The sequence below is a fragment of the Pelobates fuscus genome, chromosome 11 (genome assembly GCF_036172605.1).
Source record: "Pelobates fuscus isolate aPelFus1 chromosome 11, aPelFus1.pri, whole genome shotgun sequence".
Lineage (NCBI taxonomy): Eukaryota > Metazoa > Chordata > Amphibia > Anura > Pelobatidae > Pelobates > Pelobates fuscus.
Window position 1 is genome coordinate 49,786,789 of NC_086327.1, and position 25,552 is coordinate 49,812,340.

The following is a 25,552-nucleotide window of genomic DNA, read 5'->3' on the forward strand; positions in this document are numbered from 1 at the left end:
TATTTAGTGTACTGGCCATGTTCTGTGATTAGCAGGACTGTGTTCCACACATATACAGTCCGCAGCTCAGCATAGGAGAGGACATGCTCGACCCAAGTTGTGTCTGTGGAGTTTGATATCAGACAGTCAGGTACTGAGTGTTATGGATTGCCTGATTTTAGAAATCACTGCATTTCTCAGCCCCTCTCAGAGATAATAGTGAGTGCATCATTTTTGCAGAAATGCAAAGTTGTTATGGTGTATAGAGTGTCTCTTCAAGCTGTTAATTCAGGTGAAATCGTCTTCACTGTATGAACACAATAGTATCATATCTATAAAAACAAATAAAAAACAAACAAAAACTAACACAGGATGATACTTGTATGCAACAGAACTATCACAAAATCATTTACCTAGTTACAGCTATTAGAACTATAATTCAAATTACTTTGCTGGCAACAAAACAATATATCTCTTTCGCCCATTTTAACATGTTTTAAACTGTCCTGTGGATTAATTCATTTCCTGTACTACTCATAGTCTCTCTCCAGCTAGATTTCCCATCATGCCTCAGTCAGTTTGGGCCAGCCAAATTTATTTCCTCTGTGATCAGCTGATGCTGGTCTGGAAGCGTGACTAAAACTGCTCAGAGAGTTTCACTGTGTGACTTGCAGGTAAAGCACCATGACATCCAGTGGCACAGAACAGAGTCTGCGCTATCTTAACAGGGTGGTCCTCATCACAGGTGGCACAAAGGGCATCGGTGAAGCAACTGTCAGGTTGTTTGGTAAGATCTTGTGTTCAGTTTTATGGTTGTTGTTTTTTTTTTATTTAAATTATTTTTTAGATATTTCCAGGAAGATATGTTACAGTTTTGTTTTTTTATTGTATGTAGTTAAGAGATCCTTTATTTAAAATTTGCTCAGCTGCAAATGCATTGCCAACGTAACCTAGCACCGTATTAGATGATGCCAGGTGTCAAACTGTAGAAGTCAACGGGCTACTCATTCTCATAATTCTCTACCACCGTGGCTGGCAGCGGGTTATGGACATCCTTCTTATTATTATTTGTAAAGTGCCAACATATCTCGCAGCTCTGTATTCTTGGCGTAAAATATTCCTTGTCTTCCAACACTGGGCGGTATAAATGTGGCATTGAAATGGCTATGCCAACCATGCAACATGTGTCAATGATGATACGCAGCAGTAGGCATTTCGGCTATCCACATACAATACAGTGCTGCAAAAATATCAAAACTGCTGTAGAGTCCAGCAATAATGCTCAGCACTTGCTGGTGACTTTTTGTTAACCAGGTTTCTGTCTTTTGGTGAGTATTAGAAAGAAAAAGACTTGGAGACAAAAAAGGGATTTGAGCGATTTCGCTCTTCTTTCTGAACTATGAGGTTTACTATCACAGATCTTTCTGTAGAAAGAGTCTGACCTTAGGACAGGAAGGCGTTTACGTAGAATGCGGCTGATGGATTTGAATTGGTTACTGTAATCTGTGCAGAAATATGGGAGACTATTTTTAAACGGAAGAGATGTTGAATTAGAGGTATCCCTAGATTTAGGTTTCTAGAGGTGTTAATAGGCAAACACTGCCTTTACATTAAAAAGCATGCAGGGACATGATTTAGACACCGGAACAACAACTTCATTAAGCTGTAGTTGTTCTGGTGACTATAGTGTCCCTTTAAGTCCCCAATTTAATATTTTTTCAAATTAATTGATATTTTTGGATAAACTTTTTTAAATGATTTTTTCCAAATATTAAAGAGACACTAAAGGCACTAAGACCACTTCATCTCAACGAGTGCAGTGCCCGTGGCGTTTTAACCCTACAATGTAATTTTTTTTTTATTTTTTAGGAAAAGCAATGTTTTCATTACAGCCACTAGAGGTGTTTCCCCTATGAGAACTGAGTCACTCTTGGTTCTCAATGAAATGATGCTAAAAGAGAGTATTTGATTAGCGCAGCGCTGTAATTTTCCGCGCATGCACTTTAGCCTCAAGGTGCTTCCATATGGGGAAGAACTGGATTGGTTGAGATCATCACTCATGATGATGTTAGCCAGGGAGGCGGTGCGGCAGCATGGAGGACTGAATGGCGAGTAACAATTGTTTATTTTAAACTATAACAGGGGGTTGACCTAAATGGTTAGTAGGACATTATAGCAATAGAAATAATTATGATTGTAGTTCTTACGCTATAGTGTTCATTAAAAATGTCATATAAAAAAAATCAGTATATCGAAAAATATAAAAATATTTTTCACTTTACTAAATAATTTTAAAAGTTAATCCAAAAATATAAAATCTTTTGAAAAGCGTATCCAAGAATATTAAATTGAGATCTAAACTGTAACCTGGCAGTCTGGCACCACTTGAATTGGAATTTCCTTTGCTGAATCAAGCTTTCTCTTTGTTTAAAAAAAAAAAAAAAAGCATCCCAATTAAACCTATTTATGACATTTCATCAGATTTTCTTTCTTTTCAATAACTTAGTATATGATGTTTGGGCATTCTCTCTTCCATTAGAAGTAATACTGATACTCTTGCTACAGACAGAACAGAACACATTGGAGTGTCCCGTGACTTTTTTTTCTTTAGCGAAAAACAGTCCAAAGGCCATGCTTGTTAATGTTTTAGAGATGTCAGCACAACCAGCCACAAGTTCCTCTTATTTGGGGATGTTTTGACTTTTTCAAAGTTGGAAAGATGATCTTTGCAGTCTGTGCCTGAAAACCATGCAGTGTGCACCATTTTACACCATTAATGTATGTAAGAGACAGCTTGCAAACTTCTCACTAATAACGTGCAAACGCATACAGAAAAACAAACGGGTCAGTACTCCTGTATTGAAAGCTCTTCTTTCATTAAGACAGAAACACAAAAGAATAACCGTGAATAGGATTTAACCATTGCATTCTAAAGCATGGTCCAAAGTGATAGAAAAAAAGCCAGGTTAGCTAACAGCATCCATGGCCTGCCTCACTCAAGGCAGACCATGCACAGAGCATGGCTGAAAAACTCGGCACATTCAATCTATGATGTAATGAGAGAGCCTGTGAATGTACCATATTTGGGGGGTTGTGGTATCAATATTAGCTTATCAAACTTGTTAGCAAGATTAATGTGTGTTGGAACATACTACTGTCCTGTTCTTGGTGATCACCAGAATTACCTGCCATGGTCTTATAGTCCTATCCTGACCGAGCCACACCCGTTCAAGTACTTGGAGACACTCCACTGAAAGACATACAAGGGAGTCAGTTCAGGAAAAAGTCTGATTCTCTATTACAAGAGCAATGGTTTTATAACACGCAATAAACTAATCTATGGAGAGTATAATTAATTACCAATCACATATTGACAACTATTAAGTAACGTAATGCATATAACATTGGGAAAGCCTATAACAAATCATTGATGAAAAACTTATCTAGGGGGCATTACTAGGTGGGCTTTTCTTAGAATAGGAGGGTATAAAGGCAGGATTTCTTAGAATAGGAGAGAAAAAAGGTGGCCGTGTGCCAAGACTACGTATGTGACGTTTTGACGTGGTCATGTGCTAAACTACGTACGTCCTTGCAATGTAAAAGGTTGTTAATGTTAGGATTCAGCTGAACAGACGTTAACCCTATCAGTCATGGATTGTTGGTTTCACATTAACTCTTACAATGTTTAAATCAAGTTAGGGCTGGTTTTAAGCAAATCATATTTTTTTACTTTAGTGTCGTTATCAGCAGTAAAATTATCCATTAAATTGGGTTGTGATCATATTGAAAAATGCACAATGCAGGCCAAAAGTCAGAAACAGACAATGGGTTGTAATTTACCCCAGAATTTCCTAATATAAAATCATTTTTTTTCAAACATTAAAAAAGGGTATTTTATACTCAATGTAGGTGTTTTTAAACAAATACTTCTGGGATACTAACTTCTGTGTATTTCCTTTTTCTTCTTATATTGTTCTGTATGGACTTGCCGTGTCCACAGTGAAAAATGGCGCCAATGTTGTCTACTGTTCAAAAGGTAATGCATCTGATTTCTTTACTACCTGTTACTTGTGTATTTATTGCAAGCACAAATTAAACAACAGAAAACGTCACCAAGTATGAAGTCACTTTTAATTAGGTGATGTGTATGAAATCTGCAAGGCAGCAATTTTTTGTTAAAAATTACAGAGAGAATGGGCAGTTGAGCTCCATAACTATAATCTGTTATTTTTCTTTTTGATATAGAAAAATATTTTATACAGTGACATGCAAGTGACCAATTATCCAGCTCTAAAACACTCCAGAGTATAGTAGACCAATAATAGTATTATGGAGTGCATTAAATGATTGTTAAACTTCAGGATGTGCAGGAAGTGGATTATCTCAGATATTCCATGTCCTTTTATTGTTTTCAATAGGAACTCTGCAAATTTTCCATGAACTCATATGAGATGTATGTATTAGAACAAAGTAAAGTTCTTGCACACATTACTAAGAAACCTATTGCTCCTCTTTATTTAACCGAACAGATAATCTGGTCTTTACTCTTCTTTTGAACATAAGTTCTTGAAATTATTAGTAATTTTTTTACCCTCTTCAATTGTCTTTTCCAATGCAACAATGCAAAACGCTCTGCCACCAAACACTCTGGAACTCAACTTGTTACAGGTTTCCCCAGTCACCTTGGACCTCCATGCTCACCCCTTTCACGATGACCTAGGGGAGCCTCTTACCACAGAATTGAGTAATCGCTCCCTGGAATACCCAGAGAGCTCCTGTGACCCACTGAGCTCCTAACCCCCCCCCCCCCAGTCAGTTCCTTTTCACCCCATTGCACCCTTTACTGAGGCCCAGCTATCAGAGGAACTAACCACCAAATGCTCTGGAATAGTCCGGCCACATGTTATAGGTTTCCCCGGTCACCTTGTACCTCCATGTTGACCCCTTTCACGACCACCTAGTAGAGAGCTCTTTTGAGAGGAGCATCTTACCACAGAACTGAGTAGTCTGGACCATATGGAACTATTTTCGGTCACGGTTGTTGTAGCGGTTAGGTGAAGCTTTTGATTATGTGGCGTTTGGCCAGGTTTGCATGAATCAGAGCGCTCTTTACCCAGAATGATCTCCCCTTTAAAATAACATATGACTTGTGGAGATATGTTACTGTTTGGGGTATGTTTTGGGGAATATTCATATGTTGCATTCTCTGTGTCTCGGAGATAATTAGTTTACCGGTTATCAACTCAATTATCTCCCAGACAAAGAGACACCTGGGCAGGCTTAAGGGTTCATGAATGGAGACCCCATGCTGTGGGTCTGTGTATAAATGTGTGTGATTTTTGCTAAATAAATCAGTTCTTTTTGTACCCTTCATCAAGTCTCGGCTTATGTTTGGATATGCAGGAGTTATAATCACTGCTTCACTACGGGACCTAGGAGAATCTACAGCAGAGGTACTACTCTGGGTACAGGCCCTCCATTATAGGTATAATAAAGTGTGCTGTGAAAGATGTGTAAATGGCTGAATGACTAGCTCACTCAGCTCGATATTAAATTATATTAAATATTTTATACAACATGGATGAAGGGGCATTTTTGTAGGCAGACCTGTTGCCCTTTTGATTTGTGACCCTCCTGGACTTTTGATGTATCCCCACAAAATACATATTCAATAGGTGTGCATTCTATAAGGAGCAGGATAACTTAATATGGTGTAGACAAAATTGCCAATAGAGTGGGAGAGGTGTGGCCCTCTCCCCTATAAATCCATATGTAACCATGTACCCTGTACTTGATTAGACCATGCCCCATCTCCATTCCATCCTACCAACTCCATGGTATTTTACCCATTTTTGGCTGTCTTCTCGTCTGTGAACCTGTGCCACCTGTTCTGACCCTTGGCTTTTCTGACTATGCGTATGCTTGCCCAATTTGGTACCACATTGGCTCATTTCTTCCACCTGGGCTCCTTCTATCAAACCTTAACACTACCAGAAAAAAAAGAGGAGGGAGAGTGTAAAAAACTAGGAAAGAAAGAGAAAAAATTACAGTTCACAGAAAGAAGAATAGAAGAGTATCGAACAAACATGTAGGTATATATTTGTTTTTATCACTTTATATTTAAATAACCAGAACTGCCAAAAGGGGCAAACATACCCAAAAAGGGGGCATGTCTGTGTCCGCATGTCTCCCAGTGTCCCCATGTCACTAGAACACTAGGGGACATTGAGAGACATTGGGACACTGGGAGACATGGGGACACTGAGATACTAGGGAACACTGGGAGACCTGGGGACACTGGGAGACATGGGGACACTGGGTGACTTTGAGACATGAAGGGACACTGGAAGACATGGGGCACTGAAACACGGTGATACTAGGGGACACTGTAATATATAGGGGACACTGGAGACTTGATAAAGACCTGGGTACAGGTCAGAACATTGCGGTGTCCAATAAACCTGCTTAAATCTATCACAGTGAGTGCCTGAGATTTTTTTCTTTTATACTAGCAGACACTGAGACACTTGGGGGCACTGTGAGACATGGGGACACTGAGACACTAAGGACACTGAGACACTATGGACACAGAGACACCTGGGACACTGGAAGACATGGGGCATCGAGATACTAGGGACACTGGTTGGGAGACATGGGGACACTGGGAGTTGAAACGTTGCAGTGTCCAATAAACCTGCTTAAATCTATCACAATGAGTGCCTGAGATTTTTTTCTTTTATACTAGGGGACACTGAGACACTGGGAGACATTGAGACACTGGGAGACTAGGAAACACTGAGACACTAGGGACACTGGCACACTACGGACACTGAGAGACACCAGTGACACTGGAAGACATGGGGACACTGAGATACTAGGGACACTGGCTGGGAGACATGGGGACACTGGGAGTGCCCTATGTCTCTCAGGTCTCAAAGTCGCCCAGTGTCCCCATGTCTCTGTGCCCCTAGTGTCTCAGTGTCCCCTAGTGTTTGTATCCCCATGTCTCCCAGTGTCCCTTAGAGTATTTGTCCCCATGTCTCCCAGTGTCCCCATGTCACTAGGAGACACTGAGACATGGGGACACAGAGACTAGGGAACTCTAGGAGACTAGGGGACTCTGCTAGACTAGGGACACAGACACCAGGGACACAGAGACACCAGGAACACTGGCTAGGAGACATGGGGACACTGAGAGACTAGGGGCCACTGTGTCCCTAGTGTCTCAGGGTCCCTATGTCTCCCAGTGTCCCAATGTCTCACCGTCCCCATGTATTACAGTTTCCCCAAGTGTCTGTGTCCCGGGGTCTCCAATTGCCCCCTAGTGTCCCAGTGTCACCAAGTGTCCCTATGTCTCCCAGTGTCCCCAAGTCTCTCACCGTCCTCATCTCTCAGTTACCCCCAGTGCCCCCTAGTGTCTCAGTGTTCCCAAGTGTCCCTATGTCTCCCAATGTCCCCTAGTGTCTCAGTGCCCCCTATTATCTCAGTGTCCACATGTATCCCAGTGTCCCCTAGTGTCGGTTTCCCCATGTCTCGCTACAGCCTTTCCCCCATCCCTCACTTACCTAAGCTTTTGGCTGTCTCTGCAGGCTCGGAGCTGCTTTCAGGACTCTCTGTGCAGAGCTACTCCCCCGCGGATCAGTGAGTAAAGAGAGGCAGGGAGGGAGGTGCTGTAACTTCATATCCCTACCTCTCTCCACACACACCCCTACTGGCCGGCGCTGGTATTGCAGAATAATATCTGTTCATACTGAGACTGACATTTGTATTGCAGGTATTAGTGCAATAGTGGCACTGGCTAGGCAGCCTCAAATACTTGAGAAATACTTCTGAGAAATACCTGGCAACCCTAAGAAATACCTGGCAACCCTAAGAGTAGTGTGTAAAAACAAAATATATATATATTTTTTTTAAATGTAAATCAATGGGCCTGTTCCATGGGCTTGGGCCTGGAGCAGCAACTCCATCAGCCCCTATGTGCGTCCGGCCCTGCTTGCTGCTGTTCTACTACATCTGTTTCCTGCACATTCCAGGTGGGGATTGTACCACCAAAAGTGTATACTACCAGAGCACTGTAAGTAGGATACCTACCTGTTTTTATATCTTATATTACTTACAATATACTGTGCCATTGGTTCTTCTTCCTTTGTTTCTTTTATGACTGCTGAGAATTGGATGTCCAATACAAGGAATACCTATATATCCTAAGACGGGGATTGTACCGTCCAAACGCTAAGCAGGAGAGCTCTTAGTAGCGCTAAAAAGTGTGAGTTAGTCTTTTATTGGATTTTACTGATTTGTCTTATACACCTTTCTTCTTTGGCGCGGTTTACCAAACCTTTTTCTTTTACATTTTTGTATCTTAGCAAGGGTTGGGAATCATGCTGGTTCACTGCTGCATTCCACTCTGTTATTTTAGTGAGCGCCTAAGTCTATCAATCTCCACTGCATCTCTGGTTTTCCTGATAACTGTGGACATCATAGGAACTTGATCTACACTCCATAATTCAGCAATAGTGTGTATTGTAAATAGAGCTATTTTAGCAATTTATTCTGAGCCCTTGTGAGAAACTCCATGGGTTTAAAGGGGAACCAACTCTATGGATTCATAGTGGCGGCGGCAAAAAAACCCGCCCTCCTAAACGCCCTGGCAAATACCTTGCCAGCCTCTTGTCCTGGGGAACCCACGAGCTGGCCAGCTGGCCACCTCAAGGCCTTACTCCCTCCCCCCCTGAGGCTGGCATCTCTTCAGGTAGGAGGCATGCGGCGAGGGAGCACTCTCCCCTGTACAGCTCCCTTGCGCGCCCAGCAGTGATGCCGGAGCCAGAATATGATGTCACTTCAGCCCCGGCATCACTAGGAGGCGTGCAAGGGAGCTGAGCAGGGAGATCACTGCTGCCTCGCCACCCGCACTGTTTGCCCACAAACCAGCCGCTCAGCACAGCAGCCCCACTGGACCCCAGGGACCGCACACCATCCACTCAGCACAGCAACCCCACTGGACCCCAGGGAAATAGAGACTCCATGCCAGCACTCCCAAAAGGTAGTGTCAAGGGTGGCAGTCCGGAGACCGGGACCCAGTATGCCTAATCTTTATATTAGGAGTCACTGTGTAGAAATGGATTTGCAGGGCCTGGTGCAGGGTAACCGCATGCCCCCTGGTGTTGAGCACCAGCGTTTTTGCAGCCACATACCAGGGCCCTGATGCAGCTTCTGCAGGTGCCAGATGACAATATGCAGACCTCCCAGGATCTGAATAGGGAGGGTCTGCAGCAGATGTGTATCCAGTACAGAAACAAGGCAAGACTAGAATAGGCACCAAACAAGAAAACAAGACAAGACTAGGAGAACCCAGAACCGGAGCAGGACAGAAAGCAGAACATGTACACAAGACATGAGGAAAACAAGAACAGGACAAGACAGGACTGTACATGAACTGGGAATACAAGACAAAATAATACAAGACAAGATATATAAGGCAAAACAAGAGGAGACATAACTAAGTACTATATATGTAAAACATTGGAGATTTAGACATACATAAATGGCTAAGATGTATGCAGCCCACTAACTGCGGCAAAGTACTCCAAGTAAGGTGGGACCTATCTGCCTACATATGCATGACTAAATAAACAATAATAAAACACACACAGCACTTACCTGCAAGAAATGGGCAGAGGACTTGTAGCAATTGCCTGCAGGAACCAACTGAGATAAAAGGATTCATGGAAAAGGAACGGGCGTGGCAACATAAAACAAACATTTAAAGGAATCCAAGAGACTGGGAATTCCAGGAAAGGAATACAGGAATGAACCCAGAAAACCCAGCATAAAGAAAACCAGACATGGAATAGAAAACCAGAAAAACCAAGAAAAACTAAACAAGAATTGTAAAAAAGGTAATGGATACTAGAAGCCAAGGCCAGAGATCTCCGCAGAACAGAGCAGGATGTGACAGGTAGACAGGCTGGGTGGAGTTAAATAAAAAATAAATAAAAAAATGTATGTGTGTCTGTTAATGAGTTTGTATGTGTTTGTCAGTAAGTGTGTATGTGTCAGTGAATTTGTATGTGTGCTTGTCAGTAAGAGTGTATGTGTGTTTGTCAGTGAGTGTGTATGTGAGTCAGTAAGTGTGTAGGCATGTGTCTGTAAGTGTGTATGTGTGTGTTTGCCGATGGGAACCCATGTAACAGTGTGTTTGTGTTTGTCGGTCAAGTTGTATGTGTGTTTGTCAGTGAGTGTGTAAGTGTGTTTGTCGGTGGATGTGTCCATCCGTCAGTGAATGTGAGTGTGTGTCTCGATAAGTGTGTTTCAGTGAAAGTGTGTTGGTTAAACAGTGTATGTGCCAATGACTGTGTATCGGTCAGTGAGGGCGTGTGTCTGTCAGGCAAAGAGCGTGTTGTTGTTTTTTTAAAAGGAAGAGAAATATTAGATAGGGGTGTGGGGTGCCCATGTTTTGTCATGCCTAGGGCAGCACAAAACCAAAATACACCACTGCCTGCATGTCATGTTCATTATTTACTTCTGCATAGTAGTTGACCCCTAATTACCTGGGTAAGAGATGTTTTAACTATTTAATGCCAGGAGGCTGGGCATTCCATTGTCCTATTTGGGGTAAGAGGTGAGGATTTCTTTTATTTTTAGGGCCAGAAGTTTTGATAACACTCTGAAGTAACCCTATAGGAATTTGCAACTTGGTTCTCTTTTTGTGGGCTTGAACTATTGTATAACCTTGCCACACAACTGGCCAGGAGAAATGGAAGGGGCCATTCACCAGGTTCTATGTGGTTTTCCGTTACACTCAACTTTACTACACAAAGACTGGAGAAGAGGATTGAGCCCCTACCTGGTTAATTCATTTCATCCATTCCATTTTCCTGAGGGTTTAGGGGACCCAAGCTCATTTAAAAAACATACCTATTGCAAAGTTACTGTGGCGAAAGTAACCTCGCCACTGGTTTTTGGAGGGGCCTGTTTGCCAGCTTCCTGCCCTGCGACTATGGCCCTGGGATGTAGTGCCCTTTAACGAACTGAGTTGGGGCTTATGGACTTATATTATACTATTACTGACCCTTTAAGAACTGTATTTGGGCATAAAGGATTTTTTTAATGTTGTTACTGGCCCTTTAATTACTTTGGAGCAGTGTTGCAACTTTAAATTGGCACTTCGGATACAGCCGAAGTGCCGAAGTAGTCGAAGTGGCCGCCATTCAACAAACGAACACGTGGCGGCGGCCATCTTTGTTTATTCGAACGAGGTCAGCGGTATGTGTAGCCAAATCCATGGAACTGAAATCGGCTACACATTTCAACGAACACCGCTGACCCTTACCTTCTCCTGCACCGAGTTTTCAGCCACAGAGACTAAGTCCCGTTCGAAGATTTTTGCAGTGTGAAATTGACCGACCGCACAGCCCAAATCTATGGAACTGTTTTGGGCATGAAAATGTGCTTGCGGTCGGTCATAAAGTGCTTCCAGCTAACTCTTTAACCCCTGGATGGAATTGGCTGAATTTTGAATATGTTTGTAAGTAAAGTGTGCTGAGTTTGAATATGTATATAAAATATAAAAATGCATTAAACAAGTATAATTTTTAGCTTGGAGATAATTGAGTAGATACAGTAAGAAACTCAATTATCTCCCAAGCAGAGGGGAGGGAATCTGTGGGATGTAACCGTTATCTTGTTGGTTAATGTCTAATTGCCTGTGGGCGTCTCCCTTGCAGGGGAGCACTGCATAAAAGCAGGGTACCTGCCATTAAACATCAGTTCTACTTCACCCTCACTCTAGAGTCCTGTCTCTTATTGGGGGAATTGCTATATCACTACAAGGGATTGCTATGCTCTGCATGCTCCCTTAGCTAATCACTACTAAGCTCCTTTAAGAGCTTGTTCCTGCTTCACTCCTTGGAGGAGAGGTTCACCCACTGGAACCTGGAGCCTTGTCGGAGGTCCAGGGTGGGTAGGAGACGGCAAGACCCCAACCGCTTGGAGCCCTCTGTAAGCGCTAGGAGCATCCTTCAATGGAGGTACCCAGTCGGGGTGCCAGGTGATCCATTACAGTTACCCATTGCTTAGACCTTAGCTGCAGACTACCAATCTCCGAAAAAAATAGTTATTTTACTTTTCAAAGTCAGCCTGTAAACGTATAAAATATGAATGAATAATTTATTCACACTATCTTTTATTATATTTATAATCCCACCATCATACCTTTTTGTCTGTTTGTTTGAAGGCAGTTGTGCAGCTCATTATTGAACACAAAGGCACCTTCTGCTGACACACAAGTGTGAAACAATTAGAAAAACTGGATGCACATAAATAATTCAGATTACTTGGTTGTGTAATTTAAAATGGACTGGTGGAGAATGGGCTTAAATATATTTCAATACGCTTTTACACACTGTTCCTTCTAATTAGGCTGGCTACCATTTAGGATTTAAGTAATCTTATAGGGATGGGAGGAGACAGTTTTAATTGTTGGCACTCAAGTGAACTAAAATGCTGACTCTTATTAATAATATTGATACTACCTGGCAGAGGCAAAACTACTGTAGGTGCAACAGGTGCAATGGCAATGTGGCCCACTAACATTTAGAGGACATTTAGAGGATTTTAAACATTTTTTTTCTAATATATTAATGAATAAAGCCCAATGTGTTCAATTTTTATTTATTATTTTTGTTTTGTAGAAGAAAAAGCTGTAGATCTTGAAATGGCATTAAAAGAATCTGGGCCGGGAACTGGCACCTACATTCCCTGTGACGTAACAAAAGAAGATGAAATTAAGGTAACAAATTGTAAATTGTTATTTTGCTTGTTACTGATTGTAGCAGACGGTGTCAGGGCTGTCCTAAAAGAATGTACTATTATTACAATTCGTATGTTATTTTTATTCCTATGGTTAAAATGTATGTGGGATTCGTATAATGGTTCGGTAGTTTTCATCCGTACTCCATACGAATGTAAACTACCGAACCCATAGACCACCTCAGAGAGAAGTGTGTACCTTATTAATCGTTTACACTTCTCTAACCGCAGGTTAATTGGTACTTAGTGCAGTATCTGGGTGGCCGCTGTTCGGGATACGAACACGTGGCGGCGGCCATCTTACGCACGAAAATCTCAGCGGTGTTTGGTCGTCGAGTGTCTGGAACTCAAATCGGACACTCGATTACCCGAACACCGCTGAGACCTCCATAGCTCCGTAACTCACGAACGGGAAGGCTAATCAGTCTCCCGTTCGGTAGTTTCAAAGTACCGAATAAGGGGATTCATACGAATCCAAGATTAATCGTGGATGGCAATATTTAATGTGTATTTTACCTCCCGAACGAAGACCGACCGCAGGGCCAAAACCTATGGAACTCTTTTCGGATACCACCTCGTGTGCGGTCGGTCAAATTATACCCTCCACCTAACTCCCGAACCCCTGGACCGATCTGGGTGATTTTTGGATATGTTAGTCACCCAGATCAGGGCTACCAGGGGGTACCCCCAGGATTATTGTAACTACTTGTTTCAGGGTACATTCAGAACTGGGGGGAAACTACAGTATGTGTAATGGGATTAAGTGTCATACTGAGGGGAGGAGATGTGTGGGAGGTAACGGTTATACTATTGGTTACTGTACTAATTAATGTGAATCCCTCCCTTGCATGGGAGAATGCTTTATAAGGAGACTGTGTGGATTAAAAGTCAGTTCTGTTCCTGATGCTGTGTGTCGTCCAGTTATTGGGAGTGCTGTTGGGATATTATTGGATTATTTTGTCTGCTGGAATTACTACTCTATGGATCTATAATACTTGTTCCTGAGCCTCACTGGGATCTATAATGGAGTTAACCTGTGGTATATCAGGCCTCCGCTACACTGATCATTGCTGATCCCACCCATCCTGTAGTTCCTATAGTCCCAAAAATAATAATTGTTTCTCCAATGCGTCTCTACGATAAATATTGGGGATGAGATATACGCATGCGCTTCAAAATGCAGTATTTGATTGAAGAGCCAGATCTGACTCAGTTCTGGAGGTGGGGGTGCCCTCTAATGGCTGTCAGGAAAAAAGCCTCTTGAGATGTAAAACAGCAATGTTTTTACATTGAAAGATTAAAATAACAGGATCACTGCTCCAAATACTTCATTGAGAGGAAGTGGTCCGGGTGCCTTTAGTGGTCCTTTAATGCGAATGACAGACAGGACTATTTAATACACTGGGAATTATAAGAAATTGACCAGAAACTGGCACATTTGTTAGCCATACTAGTCAAATAGTCTTCATGGAGAACATTTACAGTTTAATTGTTCTTTTTTTTAAAATGTGAAATTTGGTGTTATAGCATCATGGGAGTTTAAGTTCTACAAGAGCTAGGAACCCCTCTTTTGGCTACCCCTTTTTCTAAGAATAAAATAATAATAATAAAATACTCACCTCTTCCAGAGTAATCAGCTGTTGCTCACAATTTCCAAGTTCTCTGGTTTTGAAAATTGACATCATGAAATGAGCTTCAAGTTTAAGAAAAAAGCAACAAAACTATCAGATGCTCACAATAAAAAAAATAGATGGCTTCAAAATGATTACAGTATGCTTGGGCATGGCAATTTGATTCATGCAAAGAATAAAATCGTTTTGATTGATTTGGGATTTATCCATTTGGCATTTCGGTTCAGACCAATTTTGTCCATGCAGTCATTTTTGGGAAAAACGATCCGGACGAACCAATATGACATGAGAATTGGCCAATCAGTGCACTGCAAAATATATGTACTTATTTTTTCCTTTTATTGGCCACTTCTTCTCACTTGATCTGCAAACCAAAAGGCAAAAAAGTCTATCAGTGTACAGCAAGCTATATACATAAAATGTATCTGTGACTAAAATCAACATTTCGTGGTTGAGACCCCTAACCATCAATGATATTGTTCCCATTAATCATCTTTTTTTTTTGGTGATTCAGAAGGAACGGTTTTGTTTGTTTTTTTGATTCATCCATATAGTGAGTTTTCAGTCAAACCACCGGTCGTCTAAAATTTGGACAAATTGCAATTCATTTGAAACCAACTCCACAAGTCTAATTTAGAGCTTTACAGCTTATTTGAAACAATGGCAGGTATAAGAGGGTCTGTGGGATACTTAGATATTCCGGTTTATTCTTATTTTCTACAGGAGTCGGTACAATAGATTTTCATTTGTTTGTAAGAGCGATAAGTACATGGTGTATTTACATCAGCTGTTGAGTTTACATAATGGTTTTTTTTTTTCCATCTCTTTTTCCATCATCTTACTTTTTAAGGACTGGAATAATTGGATCGTAATTCCAAACATATAGTGAGCTTACTAAAATATTCCTTTTGCTATTTCCGAAACGCCATTCATTTAAATATTTGATGAATTCCTTTGGACCAAATTGAAAATCTTGTGTCTTAAATTTCTGTCCATGTTTTCAAAACACTCTGTTCAAAATAACAGACTGTTTAACATCTTTAACCCCTTAAGGACCAAACTTCTGGAATAAAAGGGAATCATGACATGTCACACATGTCATGTGTCCTTAAGGGGTTAAAGTGTTTTCCTTCCCTTTCATTATTATTTAAAAAAAATTAAGTTTTTTTCTAATAATTTAGTAGGTTTCCGGCATTGTCTTCAAACACAATTTAGTTTTCATAGTGAGTAAGACAGTCTTCTCTAACTGATAATTCAGACATGTTTCATACCATTCCACTTGGAGTTGTGATCTGAGATTCAATATGTGTTTTTCATAGTTTAGAAGATACAAATAAAGAGTATAATTAGACATTAATCTCATTTGAAACAGAGACTAATTGAAGTAACAGTGAAGACACACGGACGAATTGACTGTCTCATCAATAATGCTGGTTGGCGTAAGTATTGTGAATGTCAATATATAACTTTACGTACAAGTAAGACAGCAATGTGTTTTGATGTCTTTTTATGTTTTGTAGACATTCTCTTTGAATTGTAGTTTTTGGACTAGTTTGTTGAAGAAGACTGTTCTGCCAACAGAAGCATGGTGAAATTTCCCCCTGAATTGCTTATATTTAAAGAATTGTCAGAAGCCGTTTTTTGCTATAAGAAACATCTATTAATAATTATATCTTGCCATTGTTTCTTTACTACAGGCATCATATGTAACTTTGTTTGGAGAGGGTTAATGTGTTCTGGCCCAGACTACCCAGGGAACACTTTAAGCACCATAACTACTGTCGTGCATAGTAGTGGTTATGGTGCCAGTATTGCCCTGGCACCCCCCCCCCCCCCAATGCCAATGATACGTCCCTGCATTTAGCTGTCACTGAGTTGTAGTGGAGGTGGGGAGCAGTGCCCAGCAGATGTCAGATAAGAGTTATTGACCTCAGGTCAAGTTATTCCAAAATGGTTGGACTCCTTACAGTGTGCAATTCCAGGGCAATGCTGACATTATAAACACTACAGTACAGTAACCTGGCACCATAACCACTACTTATAATGTTCGGAATGTTCCTTTAAATATGTTGAGCATAATCTCTACTGAACATTTATTTTTTAGCTGCACTGAATAGATTTGCCATATGCAGCGGACTATTTTATCCCTTCACCTGACTGGTGAGATTGGTGGTATATCTACAATGTAGGAGTTGAGGACTCAATATTCCCAGGGACCCATGCAAAAAAAAAAATATATATATATATAGAAATATAGAAGGTTTTGAGGAAAGCATACCATAATCGTAATTGTAACGGAGCTCCCTGTACCCCTGGCTGGGTACCTCCACCAAGGACCGCTTCCTAGCTATTACACGGGACAGACCACAGCACTTCTGCCCACAGTCACCGTGACTTGACTGGGGTCCTGGAACTGCTCCCTCCTGGAGAAAATAGGATAATCCCTCCCCCAGTGGCGTATTTACAATCCATGGAGCCCCGGTGACCCCCCCTCCCCCTGGTCTCCCCCGATCCGTGCCCCCCCATCCCCCCTGACACATACATACATACAGACATACACACAGACACACACACACACATACATCCCTTGACAGACACAAACAAACAGGCACACACACATATATACACGCAGACACATATACATACAGAGACACAGACACACACACACACATACATAGGCACACACACATATATACACACAGACACATACATACAGAGACACAGACACACACACACACACAGGCACACACACATATATACACACAGACACATACATACAGAGACACAGACACACACACACACACACACATACATACATAGACACAGACACACACACACACACACACACAGACACATACATACAGAGACATACATACAGAGACACACAGACACACATACAGAGAAGTGTCTGAGATCAAGTAGAGATATGCAAAATTTGCTTTGGCTTACACCTGGGCTAGAAACAGTGCCACTGCCACACAGCTATCAACAAAGTCCAGCCAAGTCTCTTATTTTTACACTTTTTGGGTTTTACATTTTATTAGGAGGTCATTTGGGAATGGGCTTTAGAGTGGCAGCATTCACCAGGTTCTCATACTGTCCATATTGTTATATCAAAATGTCTTCTTACTTGAGAATTATCTTATTTTTAAGTAATGTCAAGTATATGTTCTCTAATTCTCTCTTTTAATTCTCTCTTAGTCTTACCAGCATACTTGGTCATGCACTTGATGAGGTCTATGGCATTGTTAGTTTTACAATTAATGTAGTAATGAAGATAATTATTTTTCATCTTTGTTGTAGATTGAAAGGTAGGTCCTTTGATTACATAGGGACAGCATTTACAGCAACCTCCATATTGTACAAATCCATAGATTTTTAGCTGCACATTCTTAAAGGGAAAGATCCCAATGTATGAGCTAAGTGTGCATTGCATATTTGTATGATTTTAGCTATATCTTCAAAAGGAGCACTGTATTGTACAAATGTGTATTCCTAGTGCCATAGTTTTAATCGACCTATTCTGGTTTCCTACACAGTGTGAAGGTTTGAAAGGTGACATTTACTCACCTTACAGCCCTTGCTGCACCATTCTACATGATGCTGCTCCGCCTCATTCAGTGAGATCATCGGTGTTGATGATCTCAGCCAATCCAATGTTTTTTATAGGGAAAATTTGGGAGGGTAGTGCACATGTGCAGCAAAATGCCACGCTGCGCCATCAAATGGTCTATATTAGACCATCTGATTGAATAGTCAAATTTATTGGGGTGGCAGCATATCTAGTGTCTGTCAGGAAGACAGCCACTAGAGACATGTTAACTCTGCAAACGGCAGTGTTTTCAGTTGCGGTGTTAAAAAAAAAAAAAAGTGTTCTGAGTGCCTATCGAGTCACTTTAATTTCTAAACTGTACTGAGAACAAACTATATCATCCCAAGCTTTCAAAATTGGAAATTTTCCAAGAAAATTTATTTCATTATCTCCATTACTGGACTAATCATTTTGATTTCCTATCATTTTCACTAATAATATTAATTTGTCCTTTAGGAGTAGATTCTATGTATAACAATATAATCTGAATTTCAACATCTATTCAAACAAAAGATTATAGTCATTGTCATTAGGCAAATTGACAAACACTTTATGACCTTCTTTAACTCAACATTCCCAACCCAATGATCAACTCACTAAATTTAAATGGTGTAATCGCTCAGTCCTATATCCATATCACTATAAACAATTTCAAGAAATGGATCATAATAAGGTGAAACACAATCCTAGAACTGAATTCTGAGTTTTGTAAGCACTATAGGTATTACACTACAGTGTTCACAGTTACTAACAATTTTTAGATATTTAGATCCGGTCCTGCACTGTATGTAGCATTGCCGACTGGTCTGACAGAAAGTGCTCACTGAGAAAGCACTTCCTGTCAGATGGGTACCGTGGTGAGCTGGTACAGTTGGGTAGGGGGGAGAGACACATGAAGGGGCTGTGCAGGAAGGGAATGGGATATATGGAGGTGTTGGGGTGAGGTAATGGGACACATGAAGGGGCTGGGGGAGGAGGGAATGGAACACATGGAGGAGCTGGGGGGAGGTTGGAATGGAACACATGGAGGGAATCGGACACATGAAGGGGCTGTGCAGGAAGAGAATGGGATACATAGAGGTGTTGGGGTGAGGTAATTGGACACATGAAGGGGCTGGGGCAGGATGGAATGGGACACCTGGAGAAGCTGCAGGGAGGAACATATAGATGGAACTGGACACATGAAGGGGCTGTGCAGGAAGGGAATGGGATACATAGAGGTGTTGGGGTGAGGTAATGGGACACACAAAGGGGCTGGGGAGGATGGAATGGGACACCTGGAGAAGCTGGAGGGAGGATGGAATGGAACACATAGATGGAACTGGACACATGAAGGGGCTGTGCAGGAAGAGAATGTGATACATAGAGGTGTTGGGGTGAGGTAATGGAACACATTGAAGGGCTGAGGGTTAGGGAATGGGCCAAATAGAGGGGCTGAAGGTAAGGGAATATGGCACATGGAGGGGCTGGGGGTGAGGAAATGAGACATATATATGGGCTTTGGGAGGAAAATGAGATACATGGAGGGTCTTGTAGGGGAGTAAATGAGACACATGGAGGGGCTTTGGGGGAAGGAAATGAGAAACATGGAGGGGCTTTGGGGGAAGGAAATAAGATACATGGAGGGCATTTGGGAGGCGGAAATGAGATACATGGAGGGGCTGGGGGGAGAGAATGAGACATATGGGGGCTGGGGGCGAGGGAATGAAACACACGAATGGGCTGGGAGGCGGAAATGAGACACATGGGGAAGGAGCACCAGGGCCTAATAGTTTCTAGTTATGCCTCTGGCTAAAGGAAAATAAAAAAATTCAATAAAACTAAAGATATATATATATATATATATATATATATATATATATATATATATATATATATATATAAAAAATAAAACAAAATAATTATCCGGTCCAAGCAAGCAAAATAAATAGCATGATTTAAAAAAAAAAAAAAAAAACACTTTCATGATGTGTTCAAATTGAAGTATTTAATATACGTTTGTATTTATATAGTTTATTCATTTTAATTCTAGATCCTCCAGATCAGACAATAGATGACACGAGTGCACAGGAGTTCCATGACCTTTTGAACTTAAATTTAATAGGATACTTTCTCACAGCAAAGGTAAGGGGCAACATTCTAAGGAAACAGAAAGAATATTCCATTAGTTTGTGGTTTTTCCACTTTTAGAAACCGTTGTTCTTAAAGGGGCACTCTAAGAATCATAAGTAGTACAGTTCATTGAAGTGATTATGGTTTGAGAAGAAGTCTTTAAACGCCATTTCAACAGTTAGTAAAGGGGAACAGTTTTGGAATATATACCATTGAATAAAACATTAAAAATAACCTAATTTATTTTAAACTATTTTACGAGTTCAGATTATTTTAAATTTATATTAAGTGCTTAGCATGTGACACAGGGCCAGATTTCACAATAAGCAGAGTAGGCACCTGCCCACAGGTGCATGCCTGATGGGGGTACCTACACATCCTGCTAAAAGTCCCCTTCCTACCTTCTATGATGTCTTCTTTTTGCTGACCAGAACACAGGCTGCTGGACTCTAGGATTGTTGTACCCAGTCAGAGGAAGCCTGATCTGTGAATGGCCCCACCACCTCAGTCTGGACACAGCTATCTCCTGGAGGGAGAGGGGAGAGGACGGGGGAGAGTTGTGCCTGAATGTATGCACACACAGCTATACATACTGCTACCCAGATTGTACACACACACACACACGACACATATTGCTTGCAACACTGTTATGTACACTGCTACTCAAATTGCTGCCCACACTATTACTCACTCACTACTGCACATACAGTACTGATATTACTAGCACTGTTACACAAACTGCTAAACAAAATACCCACACTGTAATACACACAAACTCTACACACACACTCACTCTATATGTGTGTGTAAATACAACATTTTGGTGCCATATTTAAATAGTCAATTTTTTATTAGTTTAGAAGGGGGATTGGGAGGCGCTGAGAATTCTGTGCCTATAGGCCCTTGTGATGTAAATTCAGCCCTGAAATAACATCACAATGCAGTTCAGACAAGGCAAACATTGCAAATGAGCAGGAGATATAGAAACAATGTTTAATATTTCCCAATTTCACCCAATTGCAGCATAGGTATGGATTTCAAGATTAAATGTCACAAATACATATTATGTTTATTTGTCCCTATAATTAACAAATGTTAGAAATCCTGAGATGTGACTGTCCCCCGTAACATATTTGAAAATAATGATTAAATTACAATAAAGCAAACACCAAAAATGTTTGCATAGCTTGGTTAGATGAAAAAATTGTTATCCTGTTAATAATTTGTATTTAACTGACTTAATTAAGTAAATTGCATGTGGCAAAGCGGCTTTCAGTTCACAAGTCAGATGCCTTATTTGCTTTAATTGTTTCTCTTTTGTGAGCTGCTGTTTATTTTGATATCTTGCAGTATGCTTTACCCCATCTAAGAAAGACACAGGGAAACATTATCAACATTTCAAGCCTCGTTGGAATAATTGGTCAAAAATATGCAATACCCTATGTGGCCACGAAGGTATATTTTTATGTTTTGGGATGGATTTATATAGATATTCAGATGTTGGCTGAATTTTTACTTCTCATTTATCAATGATATATTCTCCTCTTATAGGTTCTCGTTAATCTTCATAATCAGCATTTACATTTTTCCCCTGCATTTCAGATAGCCAACCCTATTCATATATCTTTTTCTCCATTATTAATTATCAAAGTTACACTCACTTCTCCCTCTGTGTTTCATACTAGTTTATCCTTTATCCCCACCACACACTAGTAATCTCTCTCTAAGTTCAATCTCAGTAATCACTTATTCAGAAGAGTGGAAAAGGGTTTTGAAATTAGTACTGCAATGCTGGATACAGGAAAGTTGGGAGGTGTGCACTGATATCAGTGATAGATTCAACAAGTTACATAGGGATAATGTCACTTTGTTACTTAGAATCTGTCAAAATAGTGATTCCAGTGAACCCAGAACTCCAAGAACCTCATCATTTTAGTCGTCATTAGACTATCAGTGAGAAATTATCACACACAGTCATCACACCTATCACATACACAGACAACACAAACATGACATCATACATGGATGACACAGGGGCGGGGGCGCTGTGAAGATTTTTCGTACAGGGCGCCTAAATGTCTAATGCCGGCCCTGGTGAGAATCAATGATCAGGATCATGGTATGAACAATCTAAGCACAGATACATGGTATGAACAATCTAAGCACAGATACATGGTATGAACAATCTAAGCACCATCATTTAAACAGTTTAACTTCTTACTTGGGGTCCACAGGGCACCGATCTCCTCTTACACATTAAAGACAGAGAGCCAGAAATTCCTAAGCAGAAACTTCTGTTAGTTCTCCTGAGGTTTTAGAAGTTCATACTTGGGAACTTCTGACACTCCGGTTTTAGTAATCAAGATAGAGAGCAGTGCCTGGCTATTTAAAATCATTTCACCACTTATAATGGGAGGCACCAGGATTTGATACTCTAATATACCTTTGATTTAGCTTTCCTAAAAATCTGGTTGGCAAATGTGAATTAGTCCAAAATTTCACATTCGTAGACACATTTCCTATATGAGCAAGTTATCCATAATGGTAGAAAGGACACATTTCAAACGGAATACTGAATAATCGATTGGTACTTTGCGGGATGTATTTGTTTTAGGGTGCCGTCACTGCGATGACAAAGGCCATGGCTGTGGATGAAAGTCAATATAATGTGAGGGTGAACAGGTAAGTTATTTATTCAGATTAAAATCTTAGAAAACCAATTAAATGTACAATTTCAAGGGGGATCAAGGGGAATCATATATGAATATGATTAAGTTTTACAATACTAAATTATATTCCAAGATTTTTTTGAGAATCTGTGAGAGCAAAATGTACCTTTCTTTTTCCAGCTCAGCCATTTTATATTAAATTTTGTGATTCCTTAAAATGCCTTTTCCAGTTCAGCCAATTAAATGCTAAATTTTGTAATTCATCACAATTTTGAAGTGTATGATTAACATCACAGGCTACCCCATCCAGCCCCCCAAAAAAAAGAAAAAAAAGAAATTGAATTTATTTTAATTTATAAAGGCAAGATACTGTTTAACTACCAACATACTATGTTGTAAACATAATGAAGACACTTTTATGTTCCAGTATCTCTCCTGGTAACATATGGACTCCGCTGTGGGAAGAACTCTCAAGCCATTCAGCTAATCCAGAAGACATGGTCCTTGGAGGCAAAGATGCTCAGGTTAGGAAAGATGTCAAAGGGTTGAGTTATGCCAGATGCAGATTCCCCTGGCTGTTCGGTTCTACTTATTTTGTAAAGCACTACAGAATCTGTTGGCGCTACATAAATGGCGATAATAATAATAATAATAATAATACTTCAAATATTGAATAAGGGTAGGCTCTGCCAAAGTAACATTAACATGCAAAACAATCTGTATAGTCAAATACTTCAGACATTTTAACATTTTAAACACTTAAAAAACTGCAACCTTTCAACTCATATATGGGTGTTTAACAAGGCTCTTGTGTGGGTTAAAAAGTTGCCTTTCTTTTGTTTGGTGGAATAATGGTCCATCTAAAATTAATATAAAATCCTACAGAATGTTTGGGGTGTTCTGTTATAGCGGTAAGAAATAAGAAAATACTTCTGTGTGAAATAAGAGCTAACTCCAGCATAATAATCCACACATGTGATCACCATCTTAACTTAAAGTAAAATTCTGTATTCCTTTACTTTAACATTTTAAAGGCTAGGTGGCAAAAGGGTCCTTACCTAGCTCAGGATCTGCTCCAAATCCTACTGGTTTTCTGATGCATAGTTTGGTTCACTGCCATTCTGGCTGCCTAGAGACTCTGCATACAATACATAGGGTGAATCCAACTAGGGGAAATATGAATAAAACATAGCGCAACTCTGTGGAACCCAAATAGAGTAATTATTTGTGCCAATGGGTCACTCACACTTTTTATTGAAAAAAAGGGCATTCAGCAATCTTTTGAGATCTAAAGTTGTGTCTCTCTCAAGATTGTTGATATTGCAGGTCTCCGTAGCATGTAAAATAAAGTGCATCCAAAATAAGGTAACTGAAGATTAAAGTATAGTATAAAAATATTTATTACTTACACAGGAGTAAAAAACAGCCAGCATCAAATACAGGTAAAATCAATCCAACGAGTTTCATCCCACTCAGGGACTGCTTCTTATTCAAAAGACAGCTCTGCCGGGTTCCTCTCGCGAGATCCGGAGCGTTGCCATGGCAATGTCCCCGATCTCGCGAGAGTGAACTCTATCCCCACAGGCTAAAGTTCACTCACCACTATATATATATATATATTCTTATTATTTATTTATTTCTTACTATTATCCTTGTGGGATATAAAATAGAATAACACAGAGGTAGAGTAGTAAAAAAATATTGGAAACCTTTTGGCCCATTGGGGTCATTGTTTTTTTGTATTTATCAATAAAATCTGTTTGCTTTATTCATATCTTGCCACAACTTATTTTCAATTAGGTTTTGCAGCATAAAAAAGGTCAAGATATGAAGATTATTGTCTTGTTGGCAATTGATTGTGATAAGCATTAAGACAAGCCATCTGTTTTCTTACTATTCTTAGTTCAGCATTTTCTTCAATATAACAAATAGTGACATTTGATCCCCTGATTCACCGGTGAGAATACCCACAATATTAATAATTATCCACTACCTGGAGAAAAGTGAACTTTAATAAATGGTTATATTAACTTGCTGTATATTTGGTTTATTTAAAAAAAAAAAAAAAAAAAAAAAGAGCATTGATAGATTTATAGAATAAAAATGAGTATATAATCAACTTTGTTAATTTAATCAAAAAATTTAATTTCCTTTTATAGATTCTGTGAATTAACTGTTTCTACTTTAAAGTGTTGATTTGTGTTTGTTAATTTGTTTAATCAGCTCCTGGGACGCATGGGCACAGCTGATGAGTGTGCCAAGGCCGCATTGTATCTAGCAGCCGATGGCACATTCTGCACTGGAATCGATCTGCTTCTAACAGGAGGAGCTGAGCTTAACTATGGCAATAAAAACCAACAGAAGATCATTAATCACTAGTATTTTATTGGCTATGATTGATGTATTTTTATGAAAATGGACAATATTTTTGAGCTGTGAAATAGGGTTTCAAAGCCTTTCCGCAGAGTAGAAGTAAGTCACATTTATATTAGAATTTTAGGAAAACAAAAAGCAATAATTTTAAATCTTATTTTATATTATGTTTCTCTTAAATTTAATGAAGATCCTAAAAGATTTCCACTGGCTTTTAGGCTAAAAAAAAAAAACTACTATTTTACTTTTTATTTGTGATATCACTAATGTTTCCTGTTGCAAAAGCCTTTTTTTTTCATAAGATTTTATACCAAATAAGTCTCAAGGTAGAATGTTACAATCACTGATAGTCTTCATAAGAAATCATTTAGAAATATTAGTTGTAG

The 25,552-nt window shown here is 40.0% G+C and overlaps 1 protein-coding gene across 1 annotated transcript; it reads left to right on the forward strand.

Annotated features, from left to right (window-relative positions):
• The first annotated feature begins 631 nt into the window (after window positions 1-631).
• HSD17B14 (hydroxysteroid 17-beta dehydrogenase 14) lies at window positions 632-25,274 on the forward strand. The gene is made up of 9 exons (XM_063437176.1): window positions 632-766; window positions 3,980-4,015; window positions 12,672-12,769; window positions 15,793-15,859; window positions 20,045-20,136; window positions 21,475-21,579; window positions 22,739-22,806; window positions 23,221-23,317; window positions 25,017-25,274. The coding sequence occupies exons 1-9, from the start codon at window positions 664-666 to the stop codon at window positions 25,170-25,172; spliced, it is 822 nt and encodes a 273-aa protein (XP_063293246.1). The 5' UTR covers window positions 632-663; the 3' UTR covers window positions 25,173-25,274.
• The last annotated feature ends 278 nt before the right edge of the window (window positions 25,275-25,552 follow it).